This window comes from Spodoptera frugiperda, chromosome 19 (genome assembly GCF_023101765.2).
Source record: "Spodoptera frugiperda isolate SF20-4 chromosome 19, AGI-APGP_CSIRO_Sfru_2.0, whole genome shotgun sequence".
NCBI lineage: Eukaryota > Metazoa > Arthropoda > Insecta > Lepidoptera > Noctuidae > Spodoptera > Spodoptera frugiperda.
Genome location: NC_064230.1, coordinates 2553050 through 2573872, shown reverse-complemented (window position 1 = coordinate 2573872; position 20823 = coordinate 2553050). Strand labels below are relative to the sequence as shown.

The window sequence follows — 20823 nt, the reverse complement described above, 5'->3', positions numbered from 1 at the left end:
ACTAGCTTATAATATACTAGCTACTTCCGCGCGGTTTCACCCGCTCTGCTTGGCTTCTATCGGTCATAGCGTGATGTTTTATAGCCTATAGCCTTCACACAAAAATAATTATTCAAATCGGACCAAAAGTTCCGGAGATTAGCGCGTTCAAACAAACAAACAAACAAACTCTTCAGCTTTATAATATTAGTATAGATCATAGAATTATAGATTATAGATTAGTTGATGGCAATTTTTCGTAGTACCTATTTGTAATATTTTTTTTGTTATACATTTATTCACCAACATATACATGTATTAACTTTTACATCAAACATCGCCAAACTGTATTCTGCTGCGTTGGTCGAGTGGTCACAAATGACAACATTCCCATTTATAGTATTATTAAGATATACAGTGTGTAACAAAATACTCATATACTATACATCAAGAAGGGCTGATGAATACAGGTTGAATAGAGTCTCTACACGAAGTTTCAGCTTAAAAAACGTTTTATAAAAATTGGTACCAAATACTTGGTGCCGCTTGTTTCTTGATTTTAAATCATCATACAAACGTATCACAGCACTACAAGGGTCACTCGCTAATTACGAAACATTTCTTCTGTAAATCTGATCGCCTAGTACCTGTATCTACCTAATTTTGATGTTCGGTTTCTGGAATTTTATGTATTGGAAAAATTCATAACTTCGTTCCATGAAAACATGAGTTTAAAAAACCTTTCCCGTATCGTTTGTTATGTTATCTAAAAACCGTGCACTTGATATGTATACCTCCTTTTTGTTACACCGTGTATATTAAGACTTTAACTGCTAACAAAAATCAGTTGAAGGTAAATCCTCCGCTAGAGCCAGTCACTTTTGTCCCCCATGGCGTTTAATGTGTTAAATGAATATCTTACCTCAACTCTACTGACGATGCCCTGGTCGTACGAGTTCCTGTAGTGAGACTGCAACAGCTGCAGACTGGTCGTTCTGAAGTCTTCCACTGTAATAGGAAACAATTTAATATAGAAGATATTTCATTGATTTGTGTTTTTTATGGTATAAGCCGGTAAACGAGTAGACGGATCACCTGATGGTAAGCAATCGCCGCCGCCTATGGACGCTTGAAACACCAGAAGCGTTACAAGTGCCGGCTAAGGGTTGTTTGGGTTTGGGAAGAGCGGTAATTGCGCCTCCAGTAACCTCAGTTACACAATGCAAGCGTAGTTTTATGTCGGTTTTCTGCTCGGCCGTGGTATCACTCCGGTCGAGCCGACCCAGCAGTGCCGAAGCATGGCTCTCCCACACATAGACTTGTTAGTTTAGTAATGGTAGTAATGGCGCCATAGTAACTCTTATTCAGCTCAAAATTACCTATCCGATGATGTAACACACATAGCTATTGAAAGGTGGGGCCAGATTTCATAGAAATTCTGGCATCATCCTTTGAACTGCATTCAGACATTCCCATTTAAAAACAACAGAAAAACCTCATCATTTTACCTATATGAATATAAAAACAGCAAAACACATAGCAATCCCACTAACCGACTTCCTCAACAGACCGGAACCGCATATCGCAGGCGGACCCGACTCCGTGACACAGCAGCAGCAGGTGGTCGATGCTGGAGGGCTCCGTGTCCTCGATCTCTGACTCGTCGTGGCCTCGCCGTACGACGCGGGGACGGGAGCTGGACTGCTGTTGGATAGTGTAGTTATTAAGTTATGTGTGTTATAATTAGTCCGGTCAATATACGATATTGAAATATCAAAAATTCCGACAGAGCTGAATTTTGGTACAGACCTTTATTTTACTATAAAGATTAAAATATTAAAAGTCCCCATCGATCCCATATGTGCTTCAAAAGTTATTCGAGGTCAAAGTTCAACATTTTAGGTTTTTTGAGTTTTTCTCAAAATCCGTAAGTTTTTCAAAAAAATACCTCAGACCAAATTTGTAGATCTCAAAATTCTCTACAAAATGGTCCTTATAAGTTTTTCTATAAGTATTACCGTTTCTAAGATAGATTCGTGTGTCCCCACACACATTTTTCCACTTTGGAAGCGTCTAACTTTCAAACGATTGATTTTGACGAAAAGTGGTTTTAGAAACCTTAATGTCTTTTTTAAAAACTTATCCATAGACACCCATCACGGATATGTAAGCTGAAAAAAATTTTTTTTTAATCAGTTCCATGTATGGAGTGCCCCTTTACTTTTTAAATTTATAATTTTTTATTCAAAATTCGAATAGCGGTTACCGAAATACACCATCTTAAAAAGTTTCAACTATGTAGGCCCAACAGTTTCGGAAATAAATGTCTGTCCGTCCGTCCGTCCGTCCGTCCGTCCGTATGTCACAGCCTGTTGGGCCACGAAACTGTTGGGCCTACATAGTTGAAACTCTGTAGGTTGGTGTATTTCGATAACCGCTATTCGAATTTTGAATAAAAATTAATAAATTTAAAAATTAAAGGGGGCACTCCATACATGGAACTGATTAAAAAAAAATTTTTTTTCAGCTTACATATCCGTGATGGGTGTCTATGGATAGGTCTTTAAAAAAGACATTAAGGTTTCTAAAACCACTTTTCGTCAAAATCAATCGTTTGAAAGTTAGACGCTTCCAAAGTGGAAAAATGTGTGTGGGGACACACGAATCTATCTTAGAAACGGTAATACTTATAGAAAAACTTATAAGGACCATTTTGTAGAGAATTTTGAGATCTACAAATTTGGTCTGAGGTATTTTTTTGAAAAAACTTACGGATTTTGAGAAAAACTCAAAAAACCTAAAATGTTGAACTTTGACCTCGAATAACTTTTGAAGCACATATGGGATCGATGGGGACTTTTAATATTTTAATCTTTATAGTAAAATAAAGGTCTGTACCAAAATTCAGCTCTGTCGGAATTTTTGTTCTTTCATTACTGTTTTCAGGTCTAAATTGACCGGACTAAATAGGCTATTTGACAGTTGTAACAATAAAATATGAAACAAGTTTGATAATATGATAGCTTTAAGGTAGACAATCACTGTATAATTATTGGTTTGCATTAATATTAATTATAATATTTTATTTTTGAAATTTAAATTTGTGATATTTGAATCTGTGCATTACGAGACCAAAACGCAGCGCGGCCATGATTGTACGTCAAGTGCCGTCACATTTTATTAAACAAGAACATATGACATACCTGAGCCAAGCTTGGGTTTCTTTGGGCATTGTCTTTTATATTACACATATTCACACAAACTTTGGCACTCAATACATTAATTAGTAGCGATTATGATAAGATTAAACTAACAATCTTTTCCTTCTGACACTTGTACTCTCCGGCGCCGTGGACAAGGAATATCAGGTGGTCGATCCTCGCAGGCTGGTCGCGCGACACTCTGATCTTGGGAGGGTTCCTATATACACGCTTACCGAAGGAAAATAGCTGTGGAGGAATTTGGGAGGGATTAGGGATAGGTTCAGTGGTTGGGAATAGGTGAAGGCATTTTTAGTTTGTGGAATTGAGATATGAAGATATCACGTTAGTTTCCATCTACAGTACATTTAGTACGAGTTTGCTTTACGTTTAGTAAAGGGCAATTATTATATATACAATTGATAGAGGTGAGTAAAAATATAATATGGGGGGTTGAACCCCCTCCCCCTAAAAATTATGGCTATTTTAGTCTAATGGTCTAAAAGCTATTTTAGTCTTAGTAAAATCGCAATTTTTCAATATTGTCGATTGGGGGTTCAACCCCCCATATTATTTTTTTGTCGATAAAATTAGATGTACTACTCAGCCTTAACGGGTTAGAAGTCCCACCCCTATCACATTGTATAAATTTTCCAGTGTAAGACACAATATTCTACTAAACCTATTGTAACCAAGAACTGTATTGTGAATCTGATTGAAAAAGAGTAACCTATGGAGTTTCTTGCTCGTTCTTCTCCATAGGAATCTACACTTTGGAACGAGCAAATAGAGCAACTAGAGGACTGACCGACAGATAGATGTTATTAATATTATTATATTTGCTTTGACGTTCAAAAGTGCCTTCCTGGTCTATATGAAATAAATGATTTTGCATGATGATGCATTTTAGCATAGTTTGTAAATTTTATTTTTTAGTGTTCTTCTTTTTTTTCCCCATTTGAATTATTGTGCACGCACTACCCATTCCCAGATCATATGATATATTCCATCCAAAGGTTGTCTGGAAGAAATCGCCGTGTGTGATAAGACCGCCCATTGTACTTTAATTACTATTAATTACAATGTAAATGTTTTTTATGTATGTGTGCAATAAAGTATAAATAAATAAATTTTGACTTTGACTTTAGACTTTAAACGAATGACCCCTAAAGGGCCTAAACTCACCGGCGGCGTACTGAATGCATTGTCGCTGTGCAGGAAGTGCACCATCACGCTGGGCCCGTGCATCACCACCACCTCGCCGTTGGGCAACACCAGACGTCTGTGCCACTCCGCCGTCGTCATACCGTGGCGGTATTCCTCCTGGAATGGGTCAAGGAATATTTTTATTAAAAGGTTTTCCAACTAAGAATTTCGCCTACGCCTTGGTTACTTTAAACATTGTCGCATACTAAGTATGCGTATGGCCAAACATCCATGGCATGCATTCATAGCACGCACCTTTCCACATAAAAAACGTAGCTTAGCTGAGTTCGTTTCCAAAAGTAATAGGCTATTTGTACCAATGAATTAATTGATGGAAGCCAAACCTATTATATCCACAGCAACGTAGCATAGCACACCTCTGGTGGAAAAGCAGGTTAAGACAGATGTATATCGGAAATTATTTTATTTTGTGGTCGCATTGCACGTCCTTTTTGAACACTTTATGGGGTCAAGGCTGCGGACTGCCTCCGGAGCTGCGGACTACCTAGCTGGTTTATCTAAGCTCCGGTTCGAAAAGCAGGAGTAGGAACGGGGTGGTTTTTAGTCAGTAAGAGTATGACACTCCCTATCGCCTCGAGGCGAGAGATTGGAGGATAAATCCGCTAAAAAAAGGGGTCAAGGCAAAACCAGAAAATTTACATAATTTTATATTCACCTCAAGTTTTTCAGCAACAGCTTCAGTATAAGGCACATATCTGGCATCGGTAGTACCTTTGTAGAACCAACTGCATCTATAAACAGAATAAATAGTTTTATGTAAACAGCAGCTCATGTAAAGAGATTGTCCAGTCAACTGATGGTAGCGGTGACTGTCCAGGCGACACACGTACTTAGGTATCGTCATGAGCTAATGTTCACATGTAAACAGCAGCTCATGTAAAGAGATTGTCCAGTCAACTGATGGTACGTACCTCCTGACATTTGTTGGTTTGTCCGTCCAGTATACTGGTATTCTTAGTCTGCCAACGACATTTACATCATATCTACCACCATCTGTAGGCACCATTGTGTTTTCATTGAGGTCCGCTGGAAAGAAACAAAGATTTGTATTATATGTATATTTGTATAATCCTTCTATAATAATAATTAAAAGGTTCTATCTGTTCTAATCATTAACAACGTTCTAATTAGCCTTTAAAGGTAAGCGTCCACAGGCCCGCAACGTACGCAACGGATTTTAGTTTGTCTTGTATAGAAACTCATACAACTGCATCCACTGATCCGCATCGTACGGACCGCATCATCAGTATGCCTCCTACATTCGTTGCGTACCGACGACGTCATACGGAATGCGTCCGATGCGTACGATGCTGGTCTGTGGACGCTTACCTTAAACCTTAACTGCCCTAAACGTGCTACACGTTAACTGCCACATAGATCACCGGTGACCTACATTAGTTGAGGATAAGTCTTCAACAGTTTTCTGATGGCAGTTAAAGGCTTGAGAGGCCACTGCTGACCAAAGGCCTCTACTCACACGTCGTCGGCCTAATTCGCTAACCTGCTAAATCCATTTTTTTGTCAATTTTAGTTTTTGACTTGCTCATAAAGTTTAGACGATTACCTACCTTATGAGAAAACAATAAGGTTGATATCTATCTTTAGTCGGGTAGAATAGCCGCGCACGAAAAACTGCTTTGTACCCAGTAGCAAATCTACACTATGAAAACCTGCTAAATCCTATTGAGGCGCCAGTTTTGTACGGACAACGGTACGCCGACCACGTGCGTGCCGCGACACTTGAAGTTTTATAATGTTTTAACAAATAAAACTTCGAGTGTCGAACTAACACAAGTTAGTTCGTCGAGAAGCACGGGGAGGCATTAGCGGTCTCGCTCGATATATCTAAGGCCTTTGACAGGGTGTGGCACGACAGCCTTATCGGCAAGCTTCCTGCGTATAGACTTCCCGCTGATCTGTGCAGATGGATTGCAGACTTCCTGAGGGATCGATCAATTCGAGTAGTCATCGATGGCTGCTCGTCCGACCAATTTGGCATCAACGCCAGATGACCCCTGAGGGGGGCAGTACTTTCAGCAACGCTCTTTTTGCTGTACATCAACGACCTGCTTAAGCCCGGTATCTTTGGGTATGCAGATGACAGCACAGTTGTTGAAAGGTATGTGTCCGATGCGCGGACTAGCGGAACACAGATCCGGTCTCTAAGAGAATCCATGGTCGAACGGTTGAACTCGTCCTTGAAGGCGGTCTCCGATTGGGGTGACGCCAACTTGGTCAAGTTCAACGCTACCAAAACCCAGGCGTATCTATTCTCTGCCAAACGGAGTCAATTTCCGCTGGCTCCTACTTTCCGAAATGTATCCGTTCCAATATCGGATCATCTAGAGCTTCTGGGCGTAACTCTATCGCCAACGCTAAACTTCGGCTCTTATATAGAGTCCAAGGCGCATCTGGCTGGTAGGAAGTTGGGTATCCTCTCGAAGGTGAGACGGTACTTAACACCGAAACAGCTGCTGAGCCTGTACCAAGCGCAGGTTCGGTCATGTATGGAGTACTGTTCTCACCTTTGGGACGGCTCGGCTAAATACCAGCTGGATGCGCTCGAAAACATTGAAAGGCGTGTCAAGAAGCTCATCAATGATGATGCGCTTGTCGGAAGCCCGGCTTCAAAGCCTTAAACACAGGCGCAAGGTCCCAAGCCTTTCCGTTTTTTACCGGATACATTTCGGAGAGTCTGCGGGGAACTGCACAACTTGATTCCTCCTAGTCCTTTCCAGCATCGAACCACAAGACAATCGGCGAGACGTCACCGTTTCATGGTGAATATCCCATCCACACGCACGAAGCGCTTCGCTTCAAGCTTTCTTGTGCGAACTGCTAGGGAGTGGAACTCCTTGCCGGAGTCTGTGTTTCCTGATGGGTATAACCTGGGTGTCTTCAAAGCCCGAGTGAATAGGTTGCTTATGGGCAGACGTGCTCCATTGTAGGCCGCATCATCACTTACCATCAGGCGAGATAGCGGCCAAACGTCGGCCCATTTAACATAAAAAAAAAGTTTTAAGACTGATTGTACTGTTATTTGGTATATTAATACAAATTTTGATACAAATTGATTAAATTTATTTGATTATATTTCATAAACCTCAACAAATATTACTCTCATTTCATGTTCACATAAGAGTAAAACTGCTATATCCTCAAAAAAAATAAAACTATGTAACGAAAACCTGCTAAGTAATTATTTTTATTGTTTTTCTGAACTGTGTCTTAGTTATTCTGCAATTAAAACTAACAAAATGTCTAGAATCATTACAGAAACCAACGGGATTTTCAGAATCTTGATATATAAAAATAATAAAATATGACGAAGGAGAAATCTACGTGGTGTTTTGAAAAAGTGTGACGTCATCATTGCTGACGTCACAGTTGTTGTTCTCACGATGGTCACCCATTTTGGGACTTAGAAAAACTCCACGAGCACTGTATACTTAGTTTATTCAACTCCCAGGGAGGTCCGTACTGTACGGCGATCGGAGTGCAACTGCATCGATTGCCTACAGTGCGGGCGTATTTATAGGACTCGGCGCACGAGCACGTGCTTACAAGTTTTAGGTTAAGTATTGAAATTACAATGATAACGTTAATTTTACATCGTATTAAACTTAAAATAATCAACTGATGATTAATAAACTGATTTTCAGGACAATCAAGTGAATTAACCAAACTTATTCTACTTTCTCTGATTAGTTGATGTGGTTGCGCCGACACGGCCATACTGACAGGCGGTGCGCGCTCTGCACCAGCCTCGTTGATTTTTTTGTTGATTCTCGTAGGTTCTCGGTGATTCTCGTAGGTTCTCGATGCTTCTTGTAGGTTCTCGGTGATTCTCGTAGGTTCTCGGTGATTCTCGTTGGTTTTGTTATGTTGTGATGTGATTACCTGTAGGCAAAGAAAGTGTTTTCTCTGAGAAGGATTTCTGTTCATTATAAATTAGTTGTTAGTCTCGGAGGGTCTCGTAGAGTTCTCGGAGGGTCTCGTAGATTTCTCGGAGGGTCTCGTAGATTTCTCGGAGGGTCTCGTAGATTTCTCGGAGGGTCTCGTAGATTTCTCGGAGGGTCTCGTAGATTTCTCGGAGTTTAATTTGGAATTTTTGAAATTTGAAAAGAGTAATTAACTATGCAATACTTATCTGTTTATTCTGGTGGGTTGTTTTCACTCTCCAGGTCGTGGTTTTGATGTACTTGCGGCTGTTGATTCGTTCCAGTTGATCAGGTGGAAGAGCTGATGATGAAGCGGCTGGGGTAAGGGCTTCTTGCAATCCCACTTCTGATGACGAAGGAGAAATCTACGTGGTGTTTTGAAAAAGTGTGACGTCATCATTGCTGACGTCACAGTTGTTGTTCTCACGATGGTCACCCATTTTGGGACTTAGAAAAACTCCACGAGCACTGTATACTTAGTTTATTCAACTCCCAGGAGGTCCGTACTGTACGGCGATCGGAGTGCAACTGCATCGATTGCCTACAGTGCGGGCGTATTTATAGGACTCGGCGCACGAGCACGTGCTTACAAGTTTTAGGTTAAGTATTGAAATTACAATGATAACGTTAATTTTACATCGTATTAAACTTAAAATAATCAACTGATGATTAATAAACTGATTTTCAGGACAATCAAGTGAATTAACCAAACTTATTCTACTTTCTCTGATTAGTTGATGTGGTTGCGCCGACAAATATTATACAGTTTTTACTCTCTCCTGTAAACTACGCCAAAATGGATTTGGCAGGTTAGCGAATTAGGCCGACGACGTGATTAATGCTTTAATCTTCTATTAAAGCATTAATCACTACGCTCCACCATGCGACGCAGAAAACTTCGTGAAAAGCGCACAGTTGTGGCCTGCCAGACGTCTAACGTCCGAATACTCAAATGCTACTTAATTTTAAGACGCTCTCAAAACTAGTTCTGTCCTTATTCTTTATAAAATTACAAAGATAGCACGATATTTAAGTACAACTAACTTAAAATTGAGTAGCGTTTTAGTATTCTGGCGTATATGATGGGGATGGAAGTGCTGTTCTTTTGCCAAAAGATACTTACGGTTCAAAAACGCGTCTTCGAGAGCCCTGGAGTCTAATACAGAGAATCCTCTCCATATTGATTTATCTTCTACGTCCACTCGATAAAACCAATGATGCTTAACTGGACTGTATTCTGTTGCTGAGCGGTTCTAGAAGAAAATATTATTTACTTTTAACCTAACCACTTTAACCCCAAGTCATATATTGTGGGTATTTAGATATTTTTATAGTCATGTATAATAGATTTTTTACAATACCGTACAAAAAATTACATGAATTAACATGAAGTTATTGGAAAGTATGAGATTTAAAGTAAATCATTATACTGATTAAGATATGTGAAACATTTTGGCATACAAAATAACGTTGATTAAAATGCATATAGGGTCAAAACGCACATTTATCCTATTTAATATTTACCTATATTCTATTTTATACCTGGTACGTAATAAGACTATATCGCATTTATAATACGTATAACAGAAGCGTATTAAATCTAGTGAGCACGCTAGACAAGCACCAAATAGGTGTCCTATAATTTATTTTAGCGTCAGTCACTCAATGGGCATTTGGGCACACGCGTCTCGCGTCGCCCGTAACATGGCGTCTTAGGCACTTGCCTATGTGTCAGAATTTTCCACCAGAGATGTGCTGTGTAGTGATGCGACGAAGATGTAATAGCTAAGCTGTGAAACTATGTGACCGCTTCTACTGATACTAAGCTATGTAGTTGTGCGAGGAAGATGCGCAGTTTGAGTATGCGATGTATCGATAGTAGGGAAGCCATCCATAGCACGCATGTTTTCATATTAAAAACATAACTGAGTTCGTTTCCATCAGTAAATGAATATGATTGGTGGAAGCCAAACACATTCACAGCAACGTAGCATAGCACATCTCTGATAGAAAAGCACCCTAAAGAAATTCGGCTCTAACATGATACTAAGACCTTTTATCCATATCTCTAACACATAAATAGACCAATAATTACCTCAGCTTCGCCCAAAAGGCTGTCATTGTTATCTTCTTGTATGGCGACACCGTCGAAATTGACAGTTACGGAACCACGACCGGCCCTTTTCTGGGGTTCCATATTATTATTAGTCGGTGCTGTATTAGTCCCTTGATCAGCTGTCTCATTAACAGCAGTCTTAAAAGTAAAACTAGTATTCACAATTTCCGTACAATACCTACAATTTGTAAAAAGCCTATCTAAATTCACATCTTCGTTCGTATCCGCCGATTCTTTATTAAAAACTTCATCATGTTTAAATTCTGATAACACGGTGTCGTATTCTATTGTGAAATAATTTACTTGTTTAACATTTTGATCTTTGTTCGGAGTTAAATTTTGAACCGATGTTAAGTCTTTGATTAAGTTGTTAATTTTAGTTTTTTGTTCTGTAGTAGCGTGCCTATAGTGGTTTTGGCTTTGGCTTAATTCAAAAAAAGATTTCGCGTGTTCTGTTTTAGGTGGGGTACTGAAATAGCTAGCTAGGCGGCTGAATGTTTCGGGAGGATCGTTCGCAGTTGTGTCTGTAAAGAAATTTATTGGATCCGGTAGTTTCTCTTCATGTTTTTCTTCATTATCAGGTTTGCTAGCAGCAAACGCTTGGAATGTCGGCAGTACTTTCTGTTCATCTATTTTCAAATCTCCTGTAGATTCTTGCTCTTTCCTATCTTCTATATCATCAACCGGTTTTAAACCGAAAACGTTCGCAAATTCAGGTAGTTTAGTCTCATTATCGCTTGTACGTTCCGGTGGTTTATCATCATCTGCAGTTAATACGGCTGGTGTTACATTTTCTGGTGTAATTTCACCTTCATCTCTAACTATGTTGGACAAATTAGTCTCAATATTAAACCCTACAGGGGGAGGGGGGCAGTTGTAGCTAGCAGCCATTCTAGAAGAACAGTAAGTAGCCACAGATGTAGTCTTCGTTTGAGTAGCAGTATCAGGTACTACAACCATTTCATTCCTCAACTGTTCTTCTCTCTGTATAGCTAATGCTAGTCTTCTCTTATATTCTTCTTCAAAACCTGGTGGTATGCTCAAAGTAGGAGCTGGTCGCGACTTCGAGTTCCTGTAGTGGGCTTCAACAGCGTAATTTCCCGTATCAAAGTATGATGTCATGGTTATAGGGTGAAGGTTTTGGAAGAAGGAATAACTTGCTGAATCGCATTCAGGCTCTAAGCTTTTGTATTTTTCTATTCTGTCTGTAAACGAGTCTAGGACGCCTTCAGACCTCTCCTGTTCTTTAAAATTATCGTCATCGTTTCCTGAAGGTTCTATAACAAACTCTTCGAAAAGAGGGAAGTCCTTTTTAGCGTCTTGTTCAATAGAATTCACATCCAGAACTCCAGTCTCATCAGATTTCGAATCTTCTTCTTCTTCAGCCGGTGGCGCAGAAGGAACGCTCATTTCTCTTGCTAACAAATTCTTCTCATTCTCAATTTCTTCTGTAGCAGCACCTTTGTCAAAGAAGAGAGATTTCTTGCCGAAGAACCCTATCTGATTAGGATCGATATTGAAATCGTAGTCTTCTTTTAGTGCACTTTCGTTCCAACCATAATTCATAGGATTTATATCACCAACATCATCAAGCAGTTCTATAGCAGATTGTACTTGTATAGTTTCTATCGTTTCTTCAGTAATATGGGATATTTCTTCAAATTGACCAGCGTTAAAGGTCTCCTGATCAGTACTAGCTGGTTCTAAAACAGGGGTCTCAGTTAGAGTGGCCTCAACTGGGTTAGATAGTTGTATTGGAGCTGTAATGTTTTCTATAAGCTGTGACGTCACATCTTGGTCTTCTTCTTTATCTTCTGGCTTATTCACTTCTCTGCAAGTCTCGCAAATGCTTAATTCTGAAGCATTTTCTTCTTCATCTTGTGTTGTACTTTGAATGTCCGTTTTAATGTCTTTTTCTAAATCGTCCTTAGTATCAAGAGTATCATCTTTCACAATTTGATCAATAACGTTCACATTCTCGAAGAAATTTGTCATTTTGATGTCCGAAACTGATTCACGTTTCTCGTCTTGTATAGGCGCTGGGATATTTTCGAAGAAACTGAAACTAGCGTTTCTGTTTAACACATCAGCGTGTTTAGCACCATAGTCTTCTAACTTTTGTGAATGGTCAAAGAAACTAGTGCTTGCATTTCTTTCAGGTGCATTTGTGATAATTTCCGAAGCAACAGCTTCTTTAGATTGTTCCACAACCAATGGACTAAGACCAAATAATGGTACAGATGAGACACCTAAGATTGTAGCATCATCTTTAGTCAAAGAATCAAGTAAATTATCCTTTGAAGAACTAATATCTTTCCTTTCATAAGGATATAAGTTAGGCTTCGTATCTTCGTTGAAACTTTGGACACTAGCTTTAGCATCCATAGCTGGGAATAATTTTGATTCACTTTCTTGAGATTTGTCACTCTCATTTTTAACATTAGCAAATATATCTACGCTTTGTGCGTCATCAGTTGATATGCTTTGTTTCTCTTCACTTTCAAAGCTTTTAGTAAACATCGTCGTTTCGTTATCATCACCCTTGCTATCAATTTTCAAGTTAGCAAATAGATTTATAGTGTTCGGATTGAACATCGCTACTGGTTCAACATTTTGAGCGTCTTGTTTGATTGGTTCAAATGCATCCTTTACAAACGTCCTGTCTTGCCCTATTGGTGGAATTTCTCGAGGCGTATCATGGGCTTGTTTTATAGGTTCTGTAGGATTAACGTATTGGTTGTCAAAGAAATTTGTAGCGAAACGTTCTTCTATAGACGTAGTGCTTTGTAGAAGTCTGGAAACTTCAGGTCCAGCTCTCGCTACATTTTCATCCATTTGCCTTTCAGCTTTATAACTCTGAGTTTCTTTGAAAGACATTACATTGTGGTTGACATTAGTTGGTTCGACACTCATTTTGATACTCTCTCCTGGTGTATTCACGTTTGAAGAGTGAAACATAGAATTCATTGGTTGATGCCCGAATCCATGTTGGCTGTTGCCATAGGATTGTGGATGGTGCGAGTGACTTGGGTAATGATGCTCATTGGAACAGTGACCAGCACCAGGTTGCCCAGGATTTTGGAAATTTGGATATCTATAATACTCATTGTTAGAATACAAGGATTGATGTTGATAATCGTAGCCATATTGACTGTGTTGCTGTGGGTTTGCCACAAATATTTCCAGATTCGTCTGAGGCTGATAAGGATTGGTGCCATAAGGCACATTTTGGTGTGCAGTGTTATCTTGCTTCGGTGTGACATTGTAAGCCGGATCGAAGAACGTCGTCACGCTATGTTGGATCTTATTGATGTCTATGCTGCTTAACTTAGATTTTAGTGACCCAATTATACCGAAGCCTTTAGATTCTTTCTGTTCCACTGGTTCATAGTTTTCTGTTGTTGGTCGACTCAGATCGAAGGCTGTATTATATGCTGTCTGCGGTTCAGGATTAACAATATCAAAATGCTGGTATGGAGCCGTCTGGCTTATATCAAAAACTGGAGTTGGTGCGTTTATGAGAGTTTGAGCGCTATCCGGAGGCACTAAAGGTTCAGTTTCCGCTGGGCTACTTATATCAAATGGAACTGAAGATGGCACGTTTAAGTCAGCTGGCTGTTCTGGTGTGAACATAGCTCCATGGAATGTTACTGGATCGACTGGAGCTATGATAGGTTTCACACTGTTACTGATAGATCCAACGCCTTCGATGGGTCCTGAATAATATTGAGGCCGTTTCTTGTTGAGCCTGTAATTCACAGTTCCTGTAGCTTTTGGCGGTTCTGCCAAAGGCTTGGGAGGCTCTGATACATGTGACTGACACTGTTTATTATCTGCACTGTAAAGAGTTGGTGGTTCCACTGGAGGTGGACTGAAGAATGACGGTGGTCCAATACTTGGCGGGGGTCCTATAGTTGGCGGTTTTATTGGCCCTGGTGGGACTTGCGTCGGTGGTGTTGGCGCAAAAATGTTGGGTGGTACAGATTCCGTAGCTGATTTTGAGTCATCCTCTGGTTTTGGAGGCGTAAATATTGATGCAGCTGATGGTGGTGTTGGCGCAAACATTGGAGGTGCTGGTAGGTTGGTTGGTATGTTTGAAGGCGGTGGTGGCAATGTTGGCGGTGCGGTGAATGCTGAAGTTGGTTGCGTGAATTGAGCTGGAGGTGGTATACTTGGCACGTTGGCTAATGCAGCATCTTGGCTATGAGACGTTGGCTGTTGGGTTACAATTTGGCTATCAAACGATTGGGAATGTGTTTCGCCGAACGAAGATCCTATAGCTTGAGCTGGTTCATTGGAAAAGGCCGTTGGGTCAAATGTTGGCACAAATATATTTTCAGTGTTAAACGTTTGGACAGTTTGAGGCTTTATTACTGGGTGATTAGATCCAATTCGCCTTGCTACTGACGGGGGAAGTACAGACTTGGCTGACTGTGAAGATGTTCTTTGAGAAGAGAACATTGGTGGTGGAGGAATCGTTGTATTTCCTTGCGTAGCGTATGACGTTGGTGGAGGCAAGCGTTCGTCAAACGATTTCGAATCATTATCCATAGTAATATTAAAGGCATTAGATTGAAAATCGCTTGCATTAGCCTCGGGTTTTGGACTGAAAATATCATAAGTGTCATGTTTGGGCGGTTCAGTCGTTTGAGACGGTGCTCCTGTGGGCTCTTCGGCTTTTTCCTCGTATGAGGGTACAAAGTAATTTGTAACGTTTTTCGTTAGGGGATTGAGTTCAATTTTCTGTAAAGTTTCGAAATTGGTGCCTGAACTCAAGCCTGGTATTTGAGCGTATCTCTTTTTCGATGTTATTCTGAAGTTGGATGCACCTGTAACAAAAGAAAAAAATGGTTAGGATTAGGAAATTCATACTAATATATTTTGGTCCTCATACCGCCTGTTTTTTATCATCTGCCATTTTTTTTTCTGACAGATAGATAACATTCAAACATTAATTTCTTAAAAAAAAAAAACCTTTTTTAAATAAAACAAAACTTTTTCCAAAAAAATCCGACTTCTAAAGAAAATCTGTTAAAAAAACATTAAAAGGATCAAATGACTTTGATTTCGAAAGTCGGAGTTTCTCATTATTGTTTGTTTCTTATTTAATACCGACCTCCGAAATAAAAGTTATTTTGACCATTTCAGTGTTCTTTTTAACCGATTTTCTTCTGTAAAGTCGGTTATTGTTTTTTGTAAAGTTTTTTACTCCAAAAATACATACCATAATGTTTGAATGATACCTAAATCTCAAAAAATTTTGGAAAGTGTTAAAAAAATCGGCTGTATTATGGTCGTTATATAAATAAAGATAGGTTGTTAAGACAAGCTATAAAACACGACATAACTAGTTCGTTCCGAGAAAATTTTCCACCATTTTCCGACAAGAGCGAACCAGTTTAGATTATGCATTAATATATTCAACTAATCAGTCATAATTGGTTCCTAGCTGGACTGGTTTTCAAGTACCAAGTAGACAAGATCTGAAGTTAAGTGGGCAGGATAATTGGCTGATAAAGTCTTCAAGCTTTCTCCTTAGATTGAGTGGTTTGAACTAGATTTTAAAAAGGTTGTCTATGTATTTTCCGTTTCCCAATCTTTTTAACCGACATCACAAAATTAAGAGGTTCTTAGTTTGCCTTGTTGGAGTTTCTCGCTCGTTCTTCTCCATTCGAAGCTACACTTTGGAACGAGCACCTAGCTTCACTGACGGACGGACTGACGGATAATTCAATTTGACGTTTCAAAAGTGAACAGGAGTGATAACACGGCCTCACAGAAAACCGACGTGAAACAACGCTTGCGTTGTGTTTCGTTGTGTGAGTGAGGTTACCGGAGGCCCAATTCCCCCCTTCCCAATCCCCGATTCCCGAACAACAACCTTTAAATTCCTAACCCCCAAAAAGCCGGAACGTACTTGCAACGCCTCTGGTGTTTCAAGTGTCCACGGGGCGGCGATTGCTTACTATCAGGCGACACGTCTGCACGTTTGTTTCATAAAAAAATTTAATGCATTAAAGTCATTTGATTTGATTTTGTCTTACGCTACCGAACCGTTTCAAAGAAAACTCAACAGAGATAAGACTGCAATAAGTATCTATGTATTTCCAGTTTTCTAACCTGCGCCGTGCAGTCTAGCAATTATGTTGGCAATTGAGTGTTGGACTCGCCTGGCGTTCGTTTTCATTGCTGGTCACGTCACGATTTTTTTTAACCCATTGAACGCCGTGGTGGTCACCGGTGACCGACGTTAGCGGAGGATTTGCCTTTAACAGTTTTCTATTGGCAGTAAAAGACTTAAGGGAAAATCATCTAATGACTTCAGTGTGAGACTCTTACTGACTAAAAACCACCCCGTTCCTACTCCTGATTTTCGAGCCGGATACCCGGTAAACCGAATCCGAATCAGATCACGTCCCGATACGGACCAAATCTAATAGGGTAGATGAGTACCTAATTTTTATTTTAATGTTTGTCTGGTATATTATTTTAAAATATTACACACGTATTTTTATTTTATGACGGAAACAAATAGTTTCGAAGATATAATTATTTGAAATATCGCGTGATCTCACTTCTAGGTATGTACGTTTTATACTTGGAAATGACTTAGACTAGTTTCCTACTAGACAAATTCAATACTTTTTTTGGCATAAACGATATTTTCTATGAATTTTGTCGGAAACAGTGCGTTACGATGCCGTCAGGTTAAAAAAAATTTGATTTTTGAATGTTTGATTGTATTAATGAGGCGAAATAACTTATTTTTGACTGAGGGAACTACCCAATTGTTGAGTTGAATAATTTCGGATTATAGTGAATTTTGAAAAATAACGTTAATTAATGTAAACGCACATTGTACTATAACCCTAAAACTATAATTTAACACGTCAACTCGTTGCCACAAACTTATTATAAGGTGTTTGTGACACGCGGCAGTTTTAGAAAATGTCTCCCCTTCCCTTTCGATTTATGTAATCTAATAGTAAATGTACTAAGTCGGGCAAAGTATTATTGACATTTTACGCTAGCCGTATAGTGAGGGCAGGGTAGAAATACATGTTCTCTAAGCTTTTTTTAAGGGGCGAAAATCATCCAATGACTTCTCCCGCCTTGGGCGAGGCGAGAGGGAGTGTCAGACTCTTACTGACTAAAAACCACCCCGTTCCTACTCCTGCTTTTCGAGCCGGAGCCCCGGTAAACCCGCTAGGTAGCCCGCAGCTCCGGATCAGGCATCAGCCCTAATGTTAAGCTTGCAATGAAGTTATACAAAATTAATAAACTTAAATAAACAAAACAGTGGAAGACTTTCGCATTTACAATACACATAATATTAGTAACAAAACAACAAACATATAAAGGTAAAGGGTACTACTATTGCCAACCATGGTGTTCTCACGGCGAGACACCATGACCCCTAGCGTGACCCGCTAGTAAGGTCAATGGAAAACCATCGCTTGTTCCGACAGATGTTCATGTTATTTGTGAGTACAAAATTAAGTTGATACAATAAAATGTATTTTTTTGATGGTGGAAAATCATCCAATGCCTGAGTGTCAGACTCTTACTGACTAAAAACCACCCCGTTCCTACTCCTGCTTTTCGAGCCTTTCCTTTCGAATAAAATGTTCAATGGGAATGTGAGTTTAGGTGTCTAGTAACCTGGAGCTGCGGACAACCTAACGGGTTACCGGGGTTCCGGCTCAAAACAGGAGTATGGCACGGGGTGGTTTTTAGTCAGTAGCTGCCGTACTCAGAGACATAAATGATAACTTAAACTAATCCTTAGTAACGATTTTGTTTCGAAAACAATTGCTAAGGACTGGGTTAAGCAACTATTAAATGACTCTGAGTACGGCGGTAAGAGTCTGACACTCCCTCTCGCCTCGCCCAAGGCGGGAGAATTCATTGGATGATATTGCCCTCTCAGAATTTTATTAGGTTTTCAGGTTGAAAAATTACTCTAAGTCGAAATAAGTATCGTGAGACATACTATATTAACTCAAAATCACGGTTTACTCACGTAAATTAATGGAGGAAAGCTATACTAGTTTCGAGTCATAGGCCAACTCTTCATCATGAGCAGCGTGCACAGAAGCGGCGCATGTCGCATGTCGCGTAATCTCCCGTAGGCTGCTTTTCTCCTTTAATGTACGTGTGTAAACCGCGTTTTTTTAGCTAACTAAAACATGTACACACGCAACACCACACTCCCATTCTCCTCTTAAAAAAAAAAGTACAAGAAAACCAACTCACCAGCATTCCCAATCTCCTTAGGCGGCGGCGCAACATCCTTAGGCGTTTCCTCAGCCACCAACGCCGCATCAACAGACAGACTCTGCCCAACAAACCCTGAACCAACTGGGCCTGCACCAGTTTGGAAGGACTCCTGCTGCCTATCATCAGGGGTCTGTTCCCTACTTTTATAACTAAGCATATTGGAAAACGAGCTGAACACCGCGCTAGCAACATGAGGCAAAACGGTCGGTAATTGGGAGAAATTCTGCGCTATATCTGCCGTCAGACTCTGTTGAGGCTCTGTAACTTTATCGTCGTTTAAGTTAATCTCTTCTAAGTTCTCCTCAGCGTCTAAGTTAGCGTTTTCATCCGGATTACTATTTATGGGAGCGCTAACGTAACGGGTTCCGTGTAATCGGGCGAAATATTCGTTAACGTCAAAGTCGTCTTCGGTGTTTAGTGAGGCTTTCGATACGCTTGGTATCATTTTTTCAGGTTTTTTTTCGTTTTGCAATGGCTGTTGATTGTCTACGGGTAATGGGTGAGCTGATACGGTGGTTTGGGGTGCAAATACGTTGGTATTAGAATCGCCGGACGGGAAGTTCGTGAAATCATGGTCGGAGTGCCCCAGGGTACGATTGTTGGACCCGATTTGGTGTTCTGAAACAATAGAAAAATATTATGTTAGTTTTTAAATATACATCTTAGTTATAAACGCTTAAGGTGTAAGTAGTATCTGTTTATCCTTCTTAAATATGTCTTATGAACTAAGTGACATTTAAGCACTAGTTGACCGAGATATTTAAAAACTTAAGGTTAGCTTAAGAGATTGACACTGACCTACGTTAAAATTGGTAAGCGTGCACAGTTCCGCATCGTACGCATCGGACGGATCGCATCAAACGGATTAACTGCGTCCACTGTATCGACAGCGTTCGGATTGCCGATACCACTTTCACTCGGATTTTTGGCATCGGCATTCCGTATGACGTCATCGGTACGCATCGCATGTAGGCATTGCCGATGAGCGGTCCGTACGATGCGGATCAGTGGACGCAGTTGTATGAGTTTCTATACAAAACAAACTTTAGGTATAACTCTGGACGCTAAGCTACAGTGGGCTCCACACGTAGATAAGTTGTCGAAAAGACTCAGCTCTGCAGCATATGCCGTTAAAAAAATTAGAAACTTGACCGATGTAAATACAGCGCGATTAGTATACTTTAGTTATTTTCATAGTATCATGTCATATGGTATCCTCCTGTGGGGAAATGCTGCTGACATTCAGTCTGTCTTTGTGCTGCAGAAAAGAGCCATTCGATCAATTTATAATCTTAGTCCGAGGCACTCTCTTAGGGAACTATTTAAAGAAATTAATATATTGACTGTTCCTTCTCAATACATTTATGAAAATGTAGTGTATGCTCACAAAAACATTAATTTATTCAAAAAGTATTGTGATATACATAATATAAACACTAGAAGTAAAAACAAATATATTGTTCCCACTACTAGACTTAAGAAAATAAGTGGTTCGTTCAGATGTCAATGCATACGCTTTTACAATAAAATTCCCAGCGATATTCAAAGTTTGAGCCTGAATAAATTTAAAAATGTTATTAAAGAAAAACTGTATAGTAAAGCTTTTTATAAAATTAAAGACTACTTAGATGATAGTCAGGCTTGGGAGTGAGCCGCTATAATGTCCACACAGGTCATGTTGACATGTTTGTAACACAAGTTACATTTTTATACAATTTGACATGATATACATTAATATCATTCGATATTTTTTATTTTTATTTTTAACATATTATTTTTAAAATTGTTAGTTTGAGGACCGTGCGAGAGTTTGCCTAGTCATTTCACTTTTAGTTAATTATATTCTGACAGTGTGAGCATTTGTGTGGCCTACCCAAATGTTCTTTTGGTTGGTATTGTTCGTCGGATCATTCAGCAACAGCCGTCAGCTGAGCTCATTGTAAACTGACACATGCGTGCTGCCATCTGAACAGGTCCGCTTAAACTGCTGTGGTTCTTTCCTCAAAAGACCACTACAGAATAAACTTGCACGGTTCTCCGACATCTTTAATTGATTTTGTCTGGACTTTAAAAGAGACTA

At 39.7% G+C, this 20823-nt stretch overlaps 1 protein-coding gene across 25 annotated transcripts in view; it reads right to left on the bottom strand.

Moving 5' to 3' along the window:
- LOC118281272 (uncharacterized) overlaps positions 1–20823 on the bottom strand; it is a 123450-nt gene that overhangs the window by 21750 nt on the left and 80877 nt on the right. For 23 of the 25 annotated variants that reach the window (XM_050700829.1, XM_050700835.1, XM_050700836.1 and 20 more), the window contains exons 2-10: positions 18720–19361; positions 10443–15292; positions 9471–9600; positions 5318–5432; positions 5062–5137; positions 4365–4502; positions 3294–3428; positions 1533–1683; positions 902–987 (exon numbers count right to left, since the gene is read on the bottom strand). In XM_050700829.1, coding sequence (XP_050556786.1) covers positions 902–987; positions 1533–1683; positions 3294–3428; positions 4365–4502; positions 5062–5137; positions 5318–5432; positions 9471–9600; positions 10443–15292; positions 18720–19361 — 6323 coding nt within the window. The remainder of the gene's footprint in view (positions 1–901; positions 988–1532; positions 1684–3293; positions 3429–4364; positions 4503–5061; positions 5138–5317; positions 5433–9470; positions 9601–10442; positions 15293–18719; positions 19362–20823) is intronic. The other 2 variants (XM_050700850.1, XM_050700851.1) reach the window with 2 other exon arrangements.